General features: G+C 40.8%; 1 protein-coding gene across 1 annotated transcript in view; it reads left to right on the top strand.

Moving 5' to 3' along the window:
* Positions 1-335: 335 nt before the first annotated feature.
* Positions 336-16,855, top strand: part of fbxo41 (F-box protein 41) — a 77,392-nt gene continuing 60,872 nt past the window's right edge. Inside the window, exons 1-3 of the mRNA XM_082537741.1 lie at positions 336-428; positions 14,642-15,417; positions 16,328-16,557. Coding sequence (XP_082393867.1) covers positions 14,869-15,417; positions 16,328-16,557 — 779 coding nt within the window. The 5' untranslated portion in view covers positions 336-428; positions 14,642-14,868. The remainder of the gene's footprint in view (positions 429-14,641; positions 15,418-16,327; positions 16,558-16,855) is intronic.

Below are 16,855 nucleotides of genomic sequence, written 5' to 3'. Positions count from 1 at the left end.
ACACGTGAACATGCTGCCTGGATGACAGAGATGTTACCTCACCCATGTTTACTTGATGTTAATTAATAGGCAAACAGGCAGCTGGTAGGACAAAACTGTCTTTTCAGTTTGTGATGGTGAGCTGCTGAGCTGGATGAATATGATGTCTAATCAATTTCCACCTCCACAGCCTGAGTTGGTACAATATCTTCTCTCTATCCTGAGGACAGAAGGGCTTTTTTTTTCTTAATGATTCACATTTTTGCATCTGCTCCTCTCCCCCCTCTCTCTTTCTCCTTCTCTCCTCCCTCTTCCTCTCCTCCCTGCTCGTCCTCTGCAGGCCTGCTGCTGCTCTCTGCTGCAGAGACGGGCTGCGTGACGTCACTGAAGGCTGGAGCGGTCCCTTGATTGGAGCAGGAGGGGGAGAAAAATGGGGAGAAGATTAGGAGGTGAGTGAGACCGCACGTTTCTTTTGCTTTTTCCAACATCCCTCTGTCTTCCGATCACGTTTGTGTCAGCGTGTGTGTGTGTGCATGCTTTGTCGCTTCACTGCTGCCGCTCCGCTCTTCCCGTGCAACGAATTTTATGCAACGTCGGGAGTCCGGGTCCAGCAAGGAGCCAGTGCTGCCGTGAAAACACAGGAGAAAATCGGGTACACGCCAGGTTGTCCCCTCCCCGTTGTGCACGGCTGCTGTCACGAGCATCGGTGTGAATTAAGCTGGACTCCGGGCCTAGGCTTGTGTGTATATGTGTGCGCGCTTGCAGAGGCGTTCGTGGCTGTGAGATAACATTTGGTGGTGCCGCTCGTCCACACCCACTTGATCGGCTGCTTGTGGTTGATCTATGTGCGGTGCAAAATGTGAGGATCAAAGATCGTCAGCGCCGGATGATCCAGTGGTTGCTGTCACGTCGCTGGCGGCTGTCAGGCGACAGCTACATGCAGCTTTTCAGGGATCGCTCTGAGACTTTGGCCGGCCTTGGCCTGTAGGAACTGGACAGGTTGTATGTAGAAATATTAGGATGCTGTCTGTTATAAGTTGCATGTGTTTGCTTATTGAATGTGCTCACACAGCTTGAGCATAAATCTGCATGTTTCCCCCCCTTATAGCCTATACAGTGTTCACTGCACAGATTTGTGCTGTTCCTCTGAGCACACTTGGATTCAAGAGGAAAGTGTCAAAGGAAGTCATGACTCTATATGCATGGTCTAATAATAATAATATACCCGAAGGACTCCTCAAACTCCCCTGATGTACCCTCAGCTCTTAAGGCAGCATGCTGCTAGAGTTTGGGAAACTGTCATATGACTACAGAGCTGGAGAAATCTCAGAGTCAGTGGGCCTTAGCCTTTATGTTGCTGCTGTGTTTGTAGAAATCTGATGTGACAAAAGTTGGGGCAGTCATGCTGAAAAAAGAGGGATGGCTGCAAGATTAGAGCTGAGTTTGTACAGGGTGGAAGTAGATTGAACTCTTTTGCAAACAGAGCTGTCAGGGCCTGTGAGTGCTCATTATATTTAAGGAAGAGCTGTGTCCTTTATCTGCAATGCAGTTATATACAACATGCTTGTGCAGACAGTATGTCAGTTTATAGCATAGCCGGTTATCAGTTTCCATTCGTCATGCAAATGTCAGTGCAAACAGATGGTTTCCTGACTGATCACATGTGAGGCAAGTATTTATACAGATGCACAATACTTACTGTCTGTACTGCTATCTATCTGGTAGGATCCTTTGATGCAGGTCTTGCCATGGTGACACCTCCAGGCACTCCTCTGGAAAATATTTTTTTGAAGGATTATCTAAACTTAAATTATCTTAACTTAAATCTCATTGATTATTTGGACATTAAAAGTGTACATGTCCAGGTAAAACCTGCTTAAAAATGTTCATTGACTTTGCCCCAAGTTTCATCAAAGTTTTTAAAAAGGTCCCCGAACTACTACAGAAGTTACACTTCTGCCACCGTCTTTGCTGTTTTCCCAAAGATTTTAATCTGCATCCTTTCAGTATGCAGTTCTCAAACTGAGGGGTGGGGTCCCACTGGTGGGACAGAGTCACTATGAGCAACAAACTGAAAAATGTGACGTAAAGCTGAATGAAGTAGCTTCTTGTAAGGGAAATAAACAAGTGTTTGCTGGGGCTGTCTTGGTGACATCTGCTTTAGTCAAACTGAGATGTTTTAATAATGAGAAAGAACAAATTTAGTTAAATAGGTGTTTTGGTGCTAAAGACATAAACAAAGTAAGATTTTGGCATTTCTGCTAGTTTTTTGGAGTAGCAGCCATCAGCTTTTTTTTTTGGTGCTGGAGCTCATTATGTTCTCCTGGCTGTGTTTTGTTATGTACTTTATTTCTAGAATTTAACGTAGATTATTTAGTTATTTTTATTTATTTCTGCAGATGTACAGCCTGCCAACTGTTTTCTGTATGACATTATCAGTCTTTCACATCATTGTGGGGGATTTTTGGCCTGCTCTTCCTTACAGTGTTGCTTCAGTTCGACTCTTTTAAGATCTTGCCAGGGCTTTTCAATTGTCTTGAGGTCTGGACATTAACCGGGTCATTGCAACATTTAAATTCTTTTCTTTTTCAGCCAGTCTGTCGTAGATGTGCTGCTGTGCTTGGGATCATTGTCCGGTTGCGTGACCCAGATTGGGCCAAACTTTAGCTGTTGGGCAGATAGCCTTACATTTGACTCAAGAATACTTTGGTATACAGAGGAGTTCATGGTCGACTCAATGACTGCAAAGTGTCCAGGTCCTATGGTTGCAAAGCAAGACCAAATCATCACCCGTCCAACATGGTGCCAGCAGTGCTGATATGCTCTGTTTTTGTTAAATGCACCACCTAAGCAGTGCTGCAAGACACTTAGAGAGAATAGGCTTTCCCCTGGTAAGCTACCAAACAAGCCATATTTGTTCAGTCTTTCTCTAATTGTGCTATCATGAACTTTAACATTTGACATTCTGATTCCTGTTAGAGTCTAAGATGTAGCTCTTGGGTTTCTTGCAGTTTCTCTGAGCACTCATGGTCTGACCTTTGGGTGAATTTCCTGGGATTTCCATTCCTGGGAAGATTGGCCTTTTGTTAACACACACACACCTGTATGCTCCAGACCAGCAAACTGCCAAAACATCTACTTTCATAGAGGTGGTCATACAAGTGCATTTGATTAATTCCTATTGAAGCAGTTTTTCACAGGACCATATATCCTGCTACGCATGCTACAGACAGCACTGAGAGTGTTGTAAACACTGGAGTTGAAGTTGCATTGCTGGACAAAGTACTTGTCTGGCCATCAAGTACAGATCGAATATCAGACTCATGGCTCTGTCCCAGAGCATTTAAGCATTTCTGATGGCTTGTGACTATCAACGACTGTATTGACCCTAATGTAGAAATGATTCTTGTGCCATATTTACTTATCTTCATTTATTGTTTTAAGGTTTTTAAACTTAAAACATCAAAAAGTGATATCTAAAAATGTTATGAACACTATTTAAATATTTAACCCTCACTTCTTCACCTGCAACTTGCATGTTATGCCACCACAAGCCCAGGATTAATGAGTATAAGAGGACTTCAGAGACAGTCAAAATGCAGCCACAAATCACAGAGGCCATTTTCTGCATCATTTCCTCCTCACGTCCTCTATAGGAGCTTCATCCCCATTATTGTTTAGGCAGGCATGGAGGGGCTTAATGTGCAAACATACAGTAAGAAGCTTGCTGTAGTCTTTAGAGAAGATGCGCAGTGGAGAGAAAGCAGGAATCTAACATCCCTGAGTGGAGGTGACAGATGTGTTATCTGCATAGGCAGCTGTTTAAATGAACTAATTGCTGAAAAAAAGCGTATGACGTATAAATTGATCTTATTAACTGTTAAGAAATTTGCAGAAAAAATTCGTTTTTGTATATTCCCTCATTAGCATACCCACATTATTGTAAAAACCCTCTATTTTCCGGGGAAACGAACAAGCAGAATACAAATGCGCCTACATTGTCAGTATTGAATTTGTACAGTGCACAGATTTGCCCACATAATGAGCATGGACTTGTGGCGTTAGGGTGCCTAACAACATCCTCTTGGCATGCTTGTATGTACATGTATACTTGAATGTAATTGCTTCAGTGAACAGCTGTCTGGATCAATAGCAGACAGCGGCGAGCCAGAGGATGAGTCTGTCCATAAGCTCAGATCGGCGAGAGGCTGTCGCAGCCTTGTCCTGTCCCGAGCTCGATGCTCATCAGAGTAAAGTGGGCAACTGCCCAAATGCCAGAAGAAAAGTTCTGATTAATACATCCAATCCTTCAGTTGTAAAAAGGACTGATGTGTCAAAATCTTAATACTGAACACATCTGTTAAGCTTTATTACATTTCCTTACCACTTTTTTTGTGTGCACTGTAGTAAACGCACAAGGAACTTCAAGCAAAGTGGTATTATTCCATCACAGGAGTACTACTATAAATGACTTTCCTTTATTAATGCAATCTGATGCGTGGTTTCTTTACCAGTCATCAGAAATACAGAAATATTTATTCACAAAATCACATAAAAATTATTTGGTTTTGTGTGAACTACAGCGTTTTATAGTTAAGTGGTTATTTGTTTTTAGTTTTTTGGTAATTGAAAATCAGGAATGTTTTGAATATTTACATTTGAGGAGATGCTGACAGAGCCTTTTTGGCATTATTGCTTAAAAACTGATCAGTTTTCTAAGTTTGCACAGATCTTTAGAGGAGTGTGTGTATATGTGTGTGTATATATGTATGTGTGTATATATATATATATATGTATGTATGTATGTATGTATGTATATATATGTATATATATATGTATATATATATATATGTATGTATGTATATATATGTATATATATATGTATGTATGTATGTATGTATGTATGTATGTATGTATGTATGTATGTATGTGTATATATAGCCGAAAGGGATTCTGAGTAATACTGTGACATGAGATGAAATGCTTCAGACGAGTGGCCCATTGTGTAATAACTGAAGTGTACCAAGTCTTTTTCGACATAAGCGATTAGGCTTGTCCTTTGTTGTCAGGTAATAGGCCCACGGCTATGAGGTTGTCCTGTCAGGGGAGTGCCATGGCTTACTCAGGGCTAACATACTTTGATGTAGTCATGTAACCCAAAAGGCTTTAGGAGCTTTCACTAAACCTCTCATTAAGTTTATAAAGGAGCCTATAGTGTACTGTAATGTGTCAAAACTCTGAAGGATCCTCATCTGTGTCCCCTTTAATTATTCTTGATACAACTGGAAGCCACGCAGAGCACTGGGGCGGGGTGATGTGAAACATTTTGTCGCACTTTGTTTATTTTGCTCTGCGTTTTTATCATGGTATTAACTGTAGTTGGAGGAGCACATTTTCCAAAGGAGAAATACCAGCAGGGATAACGGCTCCATTGTTAAAGCGTGGGTCGAGGAGGATGATCGTGTCGCACCTCTCCGAGAGGCTTGCACAAGTTTGAGCTCAGCGCTACAGCATCTCCAAGCGATGCTTTGCAGAGGACTGGCATGAAGGCTGTGATACACCTTGAGTCATTCTCCTCCTCACACCTCCGAGCAAAACAAATCTTTGTCGGCGAGCACGAGCACGCAGAAATAAATCTGAAGTGACTGCGTGATAGAACCCCAGTGACAGCCTGTGAAACAAAGACTGCGAGACTGAGGGGGTATTTCGCTTGTGACTGGTCGCTTTTATTATTTATAAATGAATTCAGACCATCATTTGGCGTTTATCCTTTAGAGCTGAACCTTTAATAGGCATATCATTAATGCAGCCTGAGGGCCAGCTCATGATTTATGCACACGGTGCAGAGATTGAGCTTTCTGTTGCAGTCGCTGCAGCGGTGTTCATTGTCCTCAAGCAGGAGTTTGAAACTCCAGCTACGCTAAACACAGTTCAGTCAGAGACTCTTAAAATCACTTACAAGGACCATAATGAGCATTAATAGTATCCTCAGTAATAAACACATAAACGGGTGTTTAAACCTGAGCTTGATCAACAATAACAAAAATATAGCACATAAACAGGATGTTGTGGCTTTGGATAGAGCAGAGTGAGAAGTGTGTACACCTGCTTAGAAACGATTTGCTGATGTGAATAAGGCAATTATTGTGAGGCCTGAATGCAGCAGCTGATGCCAATCAGTTTCTTTGTTTCTCAGGTCTCGTCAGTGGCAGAGATGGTTGAGCCAATCTTGACTATTTTCAGCAATTATCTCCTCCTGTTCAATTACTGTTCGATTTTGAAAAATAGCATTAACATTTGTTATCTCTCTAAACAAATGCATGCATGTCTGCTCTTTATCTTTTCAGCAGCATTGAGGTTCTAGACATTTGACACGACAGCTACCGATTGCCTGCATGTGAGGCATTTAGGGAACCCTGGTAAATTGTAGTGATTACACTCGCCACCAAAAAATACATTTTGAGCAAGGGGGAAATGCTGCAGAGAAATTTGGGTGTAGCTCCAAAAAGTTAGAGTTCACCTAACACTACTTAGGTCAACCTGGTTATCTTGTAGAAGGCTAATTCATTGCTAGTTTATATTTCATTATTTAGCAACTTCTTTTGTTAGCTTTACCTTTCAGGCTCACTTCATCTGTTTTATATTAATTAGCAAAGACTAATCCTTCAAGTTGTTGTGTCCTTAAAGATCTGTCATTTCAAAGAAGTACTTACATGTCTCTTAGTGCTCACAGCAACTGTTTGGCTGTATGGTTGTGCATTTGGTACCACTGTCATCTCACAGCAAGAAAATCCTGGGTTTGAATCCATCAGCTAGCCTGCGTAGGTTCCCTCCGGCTTCCTCACGCAGTCCAGCAACTAGTGTGTTAGGGTAATTAGTGGTTCCAATTGGCTGTTGGTTTAAACAAATCCCTCTGTGTTAGCCTTTCAAAAGATGGGCCCAGAGTATGCCCACCTCTCGTCCCATGACAACTGGGATCACATCCAGTCCAACCACAGCCCTGAATTGCGTAACTACAAGGATGTGAACATTGAAATTGTAGCTACAGAAAATAATCCAGGTTGCTCTTCCCTAAACATAAAAATAAGTGGTTACAATAATTATCGCTTATCATAATCATCATCATTATAAAAATTTGCTTATGTAATGATATGTTAATTAGCCACATGGAACCCACTTAAAGCATGATAGATAGTTAAAAGAAGATCATTCAAGTAAAGGATAATATGAAAACACATTGGAATAAGTATGGACAACATAGCCTCAAAATTATATCTCGATATTTCAAGAAAACCTGCAATAATGATACCTGAGATGTTATCTTCTCCTTTTTAGCCTGGTTATACTTGATGATGTATTCTTTGCCTCAAGTGGTGAAACAGGTTTGTTGTTTCCACCTTTAACAACAAGTTTTCTTGCATATATAAGTACTTTGTCTTGTTGGAGGTTGTTAAAGCAGCTCTATTCTTAGATACTAAATTGTCACACAAGGCTGACACGTGGCTCTTGCAGCTCTCTCAGACATGCCCGAGCTTGTGTGCACTATAGGATGTAAACACCTGGTGTTGCTATAGCAATAATATCACGATATGACATTTTTATGTCACGTAAAAATTTATACTGAAAATGTGTTTAAAACTAAAAATAATTGTTTTATTTATTAGGAAAATAACAGTTGAATTCATGGTTTTATATCCAAATTTGAGCACAGTGGTCAGAAATGAATCAAGGATAACATTCAGCCACTAATGCATTTTATTTTGTATTCAGGAATTTAATTAAATAAATTTAATTTGACATTTTTATCAAAAAAATGATGTTCTGCTTTAATATTTTTTTCTTTTCGTGTAAAATATGAATTTGAAAATTCATGGATAACAAAATAATATTCAAAATATCCCGTTTTGATCAAAGAACTTGAATATACCGGCTGGTTAAGCATTACAGGAACATAAGAAATGATTGACAAAGCTCAAAACTGACACCTCCCGGTTGCTTTTCTCTCTAGTCTGCAGATTAGTTCAGTATTAAAACCTGTTATCGCCTCTTCTGCTGAGAAACACTTTCACTCCCTCTATCTGCCCTGTTGTCACTCACCCTCACACCTCTGTGTGTCCTGATAGATTTCTTATTCTTTATTATTACTTTTCTATATCTTTATATCTATCTCTATCTTCTCTTTGAATTGGACTCTTTTCACCTTTGACATCTTGCTTGATGTGCAGAATCCCCGTGGGAGGGTAGACCACGTTTCACTTTTAAACAAACCCTGACTTCAGATTACCACCCCAATGCAAACAGCAATGAATAAAGAGTTATTTATGCCTAATACCATAACTTTCAGTCTTTGACCTTGTTGTACAGGACCACAAAATGAAGTCCTCCCTCTTACACTCAAATAGGTCATAGGTTTATAGATTGTTGACTGGACTTATTTTGCGTCTTGTTTGACTGTCTGAAAGCTTCTGTGGGTTTAACAATGAGATTGTTACTGTTTCCCAGCAAAAAGCCCTTTAAAAAGTAGCTTTTCATTAAATCTCTTCATTTGAATTACTCAATAAAGAAATGCAAAACTGCCAGTAAAGGGTATATTTGTGGTCCCATCGCACCAGTGTTGGTTGTAACTTGAATTGATTTTTTTACTGATATTTGTACATTATTATGTACTGTAAATATGGAATAACTGTGAGTTCTAATTAGAACTTATTATATTTGACTAAGTAAACTGTAAATACAATGCCTGGCCAAAAGAAAAGTCACCAACTCAAAGAATTTAATTTATAAAAATTGAGCGACTCTCTCAAATGTTGTGACGCTGCATAAGCTTGTGGAAATGATGCCTCGCTAAATTAAAATTGGCTTAGTTCTGCCAGAGGTTTCTCCTGTAAAAAAAAAAAAAGGAGTTTTTCCTTCCCACTGTCACCAAGTGATTGATCATTGTCTGACTTTTGGGGTTTTCTCTCTGTTTATTGTAGTCTCAAGGCCTTACAGTATAAAGTGCCTTGAAGTGACTGTTGAATCGAAATATATATTTATAATATAAATGGTAAATGGACTGGACTTGGTATAGTGCCATTCTACTCAAGGTATGTAGCATTTCTGAATGCACAATCTGTCAAACCTTGAAGCAGATGGGACACAGCAGCAGGCCACCGCACTGTGCCTGAGCTATCAGTGACCATAACTATCAATAACTAATGAAGCGGCCGGTAATATAGTTGTGAAAACTAACCCTTCTGGAAGTACATTTAGGCTTGGAGCCTTTGCTTTTAACTCAACTGTTTAATGAACTGTCTAAATGCACAATAATAAGATGAATTTAACCACATTTACATATCGGCAGGTATTTAAAAAAAAAATTCTACATTATTAACTTTTATTAGGAATTAATTGCTGTTTAGGATGTGTGATCTGTCTGTGTCTCTCTACCCTTTGTGAGGGTAAAACCAAAGATTTTGTGAAAGTATGACTGTAAATATGATTGTTGTAAATACCGTACACAAGCTTACTGTGCTGCTTGATGCTGAGTAATGCACTCTCTGCGTGGCTTCTCTGTGGGATCATTATTATGGAGCCATTCTGAATATGCTCGAATCCCAAAATAGTACTGAAATACAATTGTAGCTTTGAGGTTTTTGCAGATGTGATCAGTGCAGTTACGAGAACGTAAGCTATCATAAAGCGTTCCCTAACATTTCTAGTGCTTCTACTTTTAAAGGACAGCTTGTAAAGCTGATCTGTGTTTGGCCACACAGCCTTTCAGTTGGCAGTTAAAGGTTGCAAAATGTTTGAGGCAGATGGGATAGCTGATCTGATGGGACCGATGGCTTTTTGTTGTTACTGATGGTCACTGAAGTGGAGCTGATGAGTTAAAATCTGAACTGCTACCACCTACTTTAAAGCAAACAAATACATTTTTATATCTTTACTCTGTTTGATGTCATAAGGCGACTGTGTTTCTTCAATGATGTCCATTTATTGAGGCCTGAATATGCTTTCTGTGCATATGAAGTAAAGTAAATCATACATTATCTTCCCAATAGTTTCTATTTTGTATTTCTAATGTCTGCTATTCAGTACTCCACAATAAAGAAAATTAAATGCATTTCTTTTCAATGTTTCAGCTGAGCTCCACTGACAGGATGTGACATGTGGCTAAAAGCAGCTTCGCTTCCTTCCTTTTCCTGCCTGTTTAAATACCTCACTGAGTAATTTTAAGCAGATGGGAATGCCTGCTCACTGCAGTGCAGTGACTGTGTCTGTGAAATCCTCCTCCTTTAATAAATGGGGACGCGTTGCCAGTACACTCCCTGATCCAGCCTTACCAGACGTCTAATAACAGTCTGTGCGACTTCTGGGGATTTCCAGTGTATGAGCCCACTGTGAAGAATGGTCTGCATCTGGGATTTGTGATTGTGCTTCCAGTGCCTGCTGCTTCACTCATTAATAGCTGTTGTAGAAGTTTCTGAGAGATAGGAGATCTCTGAGAGTTGGTTCCAGTTCAAGTGCCAGTGTTGGTTTTTACTCTCACTTGTTAGTTAGATTTAGGAGCTAAAAACTACTTGGCAAGGTTTAGGAAAAGATTGTGGTTTGGGTTAAAATGTGCCTCTTGATGCATAACGACTGTGTTATGGCACCAGTCCCAGAGGACACATTGTCAAATCTGTGAGACCCCACTGCCTTTGACAGACTGGAAGTACGTGACTCCTGGGAATGAGAACAGGCTGGTTTGGTGGGAACTACCTGGTAAAACAATCCCTGCTTCAAGCATGAGCTTTCTATGGCTTTGAAACACTACTCTACAGTCATTGTAAAATGGTTCTTGCCTTATAGTAGAAAGTAGCTTGTGCTATGTTGAAAATGCAGATAATACACTACCCAGTATTTAAACTGATACCATTAAGAAATTCCACATGTAATGATGCTAGTTTGATTTTCTTGTCAATACGGAAACATTTCCTAAAAAATACCCTTGGGTGTGATTTATGGAGATTCCTCAGGATCGTTACTAAAAGTACACACATGAGTACACACTAAAGCCAAAAACACCAACACACAATAGACAATATAATATTTATAAATCGCAGTCTGCCTGGAAATGTTCACCTTTGGATGAGCACAACTCCTAATAAAGATATGCTCTGTAATGATTGGGATTGGAACTATGACTGGTTTATTTCTAGACTGCAAATTTACAGATTGGTAATGATTTGGAAAGTGTGACCGAAAAAGGCATCGCCTACCGCCGTGTCTCCAGTGGGCTTTGTGTGGCTGAGGGGAGTGGCGTTCAGTGCAGCAGCAAATGGGATGCAGCAGTCTGATACAGATCCTTTTAAACAGTCTTAAATTGAAAAAGCTGGGAATAATTCTTTTATATGTAAGGAAGCATCAGGCTTAGGCTTCAGTCACAGGGGTCTAGAGACCCTGGTTATCTCTGGTTGCTAGGAAAAAATGTATTTCTGCCTGGTTGACGAGTGGCTACTGGCAGTTGTAAATTGATCACAGAGAGGGATCAAAAAAACCTTTTGATTGCTTTGCTTGCTCGTAGGTTGTTGTGTTTGCCTGTGATTTGCATGGAAGACGCCAGCTTGTCTGCAAATGCTCACTGACTAACCATATAGCGATTGTAAAACTTAGCAAAATAAGAAGTGATTGCTGTCAAAGTAAAGGGTGTGCCATACTGGTGAAACTGACATGTTTTAAAACAGGGGTGGGCAACTCCAGGCCTCAAGGGCCAGTGTCCTGCAGGCTTTAGATATCACCCTGAGCCAACACACCTGAATCAATTAGTTCATTACCAGGTCTCTTGAGAACTTCAAGACATGTTGAGGAGGTAATTTAGCAATTTGAATCAGCTGTGTTGGATCAAGGATACGTCTAAAACCTGCAGGAAACTGGCCCTCGAGGCCTGGAGTTCCCTCGCCCATGTTTTAAAAGGTGCACCTTTGACTTTGATTGCAAACGGTCTGTTTCTGGTTTTCTGTCGCACTTTTTCAAGTTGCTGATTTCTGTGCATATTTGTGGGTGATTGTGGCAGTCTGCAGTCGTGAGGAGGTTTTTAGTACAACACTGCATACCTCTTTGTGAGGAGTTTCACCTAGCAACAGAAAGCAGCAAATCAAAGAGTGGAAGTTAACCGGTGGTTACCAGGGGATCCCTGGCCTGACTTTAGCAACCGCAGTGACTGTTGGCAACCTTCAGCAGCTACTCACCAACTGCTCAGGGAATATTAATTTTTTCCTAGCAACTGGTGGTTGCTAGGCTCTATGTGACTGAAGTCTTAAGCACTGTTTTTTTTAAACAAGTTTTATAAAATAAAATGTAGCAAACAAATACATCCAAGAACATGAGTTTACTGAATTTCTTATTAAGACAATGAATCACAGCAGGACTTGACTCTAAATGAGACCTTGCTACAGATATTATTTAGTAGCTGTGTAGGCTCAGAGTGAAGAACTCAGTATTGTTTGTCAGTGCACTTGTGTCTAAGACTTGAGCAGAACACTGAGCTTTACAGTAATTAGAGAAGCTGATTCAGGGAAACCAGAAAAGGATGGTGTGCTGAATTTTTATTTCATCAGGGGCTTCAAGTTCTGGGTAATTGAATAAAAAAAAAACTAATTCACTGTTCTTGCAGTGACCCACACAGCTCTGCATCTGAATAGCAAATGGGAAAAAGTAATCAAAAAATAATTTTGAATATCTTAAGTTAACTTCAGTTTCTGAATGCAACTGTGTTTGCTTTTTGTTTTGTTTTTTGTTTTGTTTTTTTTTACCCAGAAATGCATCCAAGGAAAAGTTTTGCTATGCATTTACATGTTCTCTTCTTGTCTTCATTATCTATGAGGGCCGTTACTCTGAAAACAGATATCGGGGTTTTTTCTTTACTACTGTGGGTTACCAGATCCCTTTGTAAAGGATTTAGCCTTATCCAGTCTGACCTCTTAGACTAAGACTGGAAAATGACCTTGGCACTAATAAGCACTCTCACTAATGGATCCATTTCCATTTCCATTTCCCCACCATTCCCCGAGTACAAGTGCAAGAGCTTGCTTTTTAATCCTTGGTGAAGTAAAGGTTTCAGGTTTCTTGACGGCTAAACTCATGGATTATGAGTCCAGCTGAGAGAGACTTTGATTTCTTCAGTGATCAGACAGCTGGAGTAGTAAATATTGAGAGGCCTGTGGTGAGGACATTAGGAAAACTGTTCTCTAATATTGTAATAAAGATTAGCTAAATGTAACAATAACCAGGATTCTCAACCCCAATTCCAGAGAAGTTGGGTAAAATATAAATAAAAACAGAATGTAATGTTTTGCAGATCTCATAACCCCATATTTTATTCACATTAGGACATTAAAATCTAGCTGCTCAACAGTCCTGGGTCTTCTTTGTGGTATTTTCTTTAAATTTTAAGATTCTCCAAATGTTTTCTGCTTTCAGTGAAAGATCTGGACTGCAGGCAGGCCATTTCAGCACCCGGGTTCTTCTATTATAAAGTCATGCTGTTGTAATAGATGCAGTATGTAGTTTAACATCTTCTCTCTAAAATATACAAGGCCTTCCCTGAAAGTGATGTTGTCTGGATGGGAGTGTATGTTGCTGTAAAACCTGTGTATACCTTAAAGCACTGATGGCACCTTTCCAGATGTTTAGGCTGCCAATTTCATAAACACCGATGCTCCTCATATCTCCAGAGATGCTTTTGAACTGAGCACTGTTAACTAGATGATCTCTGTCTTCTTTGGTCTGGAGGACATAGCATCCATGTTTTCCAAAAAAGAATTTGAGGTTTTGAATTGTCTGACCACAGAAAACGTTTCCACTTTGCCTGCTTTAAACGCAGAAGATAAATCATGTTCACACATAGCTTCTTCTTTGATTTTGCCTGCGTTTGTGAGTGGCACAGTGAACTGTGTTCACAGATGGTGGCTTCTGGAAGTCTTGCTCATCCCATGCAATGATTTCCATGACAGAATCATGCGTATTGTTAATGCAGTGCCACGTGAGGGCCCAAAGATCACAGACATCCAATATTTGATTTTCAAGCCTGCTTTGTGCACAGAGATTTCTCCAGATTCTCTCAGTCTGTTGTTTGTATTACGTACTGTAGATGATGAGATATTAAAATTCTTCTTCATATAGACATAGTATTTTATATCTCAGCCCACTTCTGCTGCTGAGAAAAGATGCTCTGTCATGTTACTGACCTGTTGCCAGTTAACCTAATTACTTGCAAAATTTCCTCCAGCTGTTTCTTTTTAGCGTCACCTACTTTTGTTACCCCATCCCTGTCTTCCTAGAGATGTGTTGCTATCATCAAATTCAAAATGAGCCAGTATTTTTCATGTCTCAGATTAAACAACTGATTTGTGTTCATTTCTCTATTGTAAATAAAATGTTGGGTTTTTTTTTTGTCAAATGGGAGTTTTATGTGGCCCTGTCGCAGGGAAAAGCCGTGTAGTGTTGCTGGAAAAGGCACGTTGTTTTTTTTCCCTTGTATATTTTGGCAGGTGGTTTAGCTTTAGCTTTGTCCTCTGCTTCTTGGCATCTATTTAGTTGACTTGATTTTTGCCTTTGAGTGACTTTATCTCAGTATATGTTAGAATTATACTTGTATGAAACCAACAAACTTTAACTTGTATTTTCGTCCTCTCTTTAGGACCTTAGGAAAGGCAACCATGGCAGATGAAATGAGACGACCAGCTGAATGTTGCCACCCAGTGCGGTCATGTGACTGACCTGGCTCTTCTCTCCTGCTGATGTCCAGTAGTTGCCCTGTTCTCACCATGAGAGGATCTGTCAGGTGCTCGAGCTCAGTGCCCTCAGACTGGCGCTACCGTTGTGCTGCGTGAGCGCCCCCCCCTCCTCCGGCAGTTACTGCACGGAATGGCATCTTTGGACCTGCCATACCGCTGTCCTCGCTGCGGGGAGCACAAGCGCTTCCGAAGCCTGTCGTCGTTGCGTGCCCACCTGGAGTACAACCACACGTACGAGACCCTTTACGTCCTCTCCAAATCCAACAGTGTATGTGACGCTGCTGCTCTGCTGCCCCTAGTGGCTGAGGGAGCTCTGCTCGCACCCGCCAATAACAACGACCCCTTTGAGCCACTTCGGCCTTCAGCTTTAAAGGAGCGGCGCTTTCCTTGCCGTGAGCTTCCTTGTGCAGACGACCTGAGTTTGACCCCAGCCAACTCCAACACTGCAGCCCGGTATATTCCCAATGTGGAGTTTCCCCTGGGGGAGATTTTTATGAAAAAAGCCATGACATCCACAGATCCGGGTCCCCATGGAAACCCCAGCACAGCTGTAGCGGTGGCAGCTAATGTAGCAGCCAGTGCAGTCGAAGCAGCGTATGAGGAAGGCCTGGCCAGGCTGAAGGCGCGGGCGTTTGAACGGCTGGAGCTGGATGAGAGGCTGGAGAAGCTGTCTGAAGAGGTAAATACACTAAGCTAACAGAGTCAGAATAAACTTTATCAGGAAATTGTGTCCATAAACAGTCCTGTGCAACAACTCACCTCTCATTTCTCTATATTTTGCTTCCAAGGAGCCAGACTTTCTTGGAATTTTTTAAGTGGTCCTTGGACATTAGCTGTTTTTTCACTAATTTTCTAATAGTCTACTTCTTCACATTTCCTTCTTTCTTCATGATTCCTCTTACCTTGATGAGCTTGAGCATCCCCACAGCATTATACTCCCACCACCGTGCTTCACTGAGGGGACAGTGTTCTTCGGGTTGCACGCCTCTCCCTTCTTTCTCCAAACATAAGCAGCATCTCCCCGGCCAAAGAGCTTTAGTTTCTTTTCTTCTGACCAGAGGATGCACTTCCAATATGCATAAGTAGTATGTAATTAGTATATTTCTGTCTGGCTTGAAAGTGTCTCTTCTGCAGAAGTGAAGTTTTTCTTGGTCTGCAACCTCACAGTCCATTCCTGTGCAGGGTTCTAGTGATTGCCTTCTTTGAGACTATAATTCCTGACTTGGCTAAGTCATTCACTAGTGTTATGGAAGTTGATCTGGGGTCTTTAGACACTGTATTTTTTTTTAACCAGTCTTCAAACTCTTTCACTTTCTACCTCTGCAATGCTTGTTCTGTACTGTGTAACTCTTGATAATTCTCACTCCAATTATTGACATTTTGGTACACTGCGATAACTTTGTATATCCATCTCTTGCAACAAGTTTTTTTCTCCAGTGTAAACGGACTTCTTTTGTTTTTGGCATGCTTTTTCATGATTTCGTTCTCTGATCTGATTTTCTAAAGAAAACTAGTATGCTTAGAAATTCTTGGAAAAAAAAACACTTTAAATTTTACACAGGGGGGTAAAATTTTCTCCTCGACTGTAGGTGGAGCAGAAAATAGCGGCCCGTGTAGGCCGTCTTCAGGCGGAGCTGGAGAGGAAGAGCTCAGAGTTGGAGCGGGCCAAGCTGGAGAGTGAACGGCTGAGCCAGGAGAAACAAGACCTGGAGGACAAGGCCTCGGAGCTTTCTCGGCAGGTGGACGTCTCCGTGGAGATGCTAGCCAATCTCAAGCAGGACCTGGTGAACAAGGAGGCAGAGCTGAACCACAAACAGCAGTAAGTGAAATATACTGTTTCTCTGCTGTTTAACACATTCCAGTTTTATAACACATCTGAATGGGTTGGTGTATACAAAAGTGCAATTAAGTGCCCTTAAACATCCTGCTAAGGAAAAACAGCAGTCCATCCAAAAATTTGGAAAAAAACATTTTAAAGAGTGTGGAAGTGCTAAAGCCAAAAACAGGTCACATAAGAATTTGTATATTAAAACAAATCTGCACACAATAGCACAGGTTTTACCTGCTTACATACTTATTTATTGATCTCCCTCATCGACTTCACTGCTGCATGGTCT

The sequence above is a fragment of the Aulonocara stuartgranti genome (genome assembly GCF_965226115.1).
Source record: "Aulonocara stuartgranti genome assembly, chromosome: 6".
NCBI classification, from domain to species: Eukaryota; Metazoa; Chordata; class Actinopteri; order Cichliformes; family Cichlidae; genus Aulonocara; species Aulonocara stuartgranti.
Note: the sequence above shows the minus strand (reverse complement) of the source record. Positions and strands in the feature narration are given on the sequence as shown.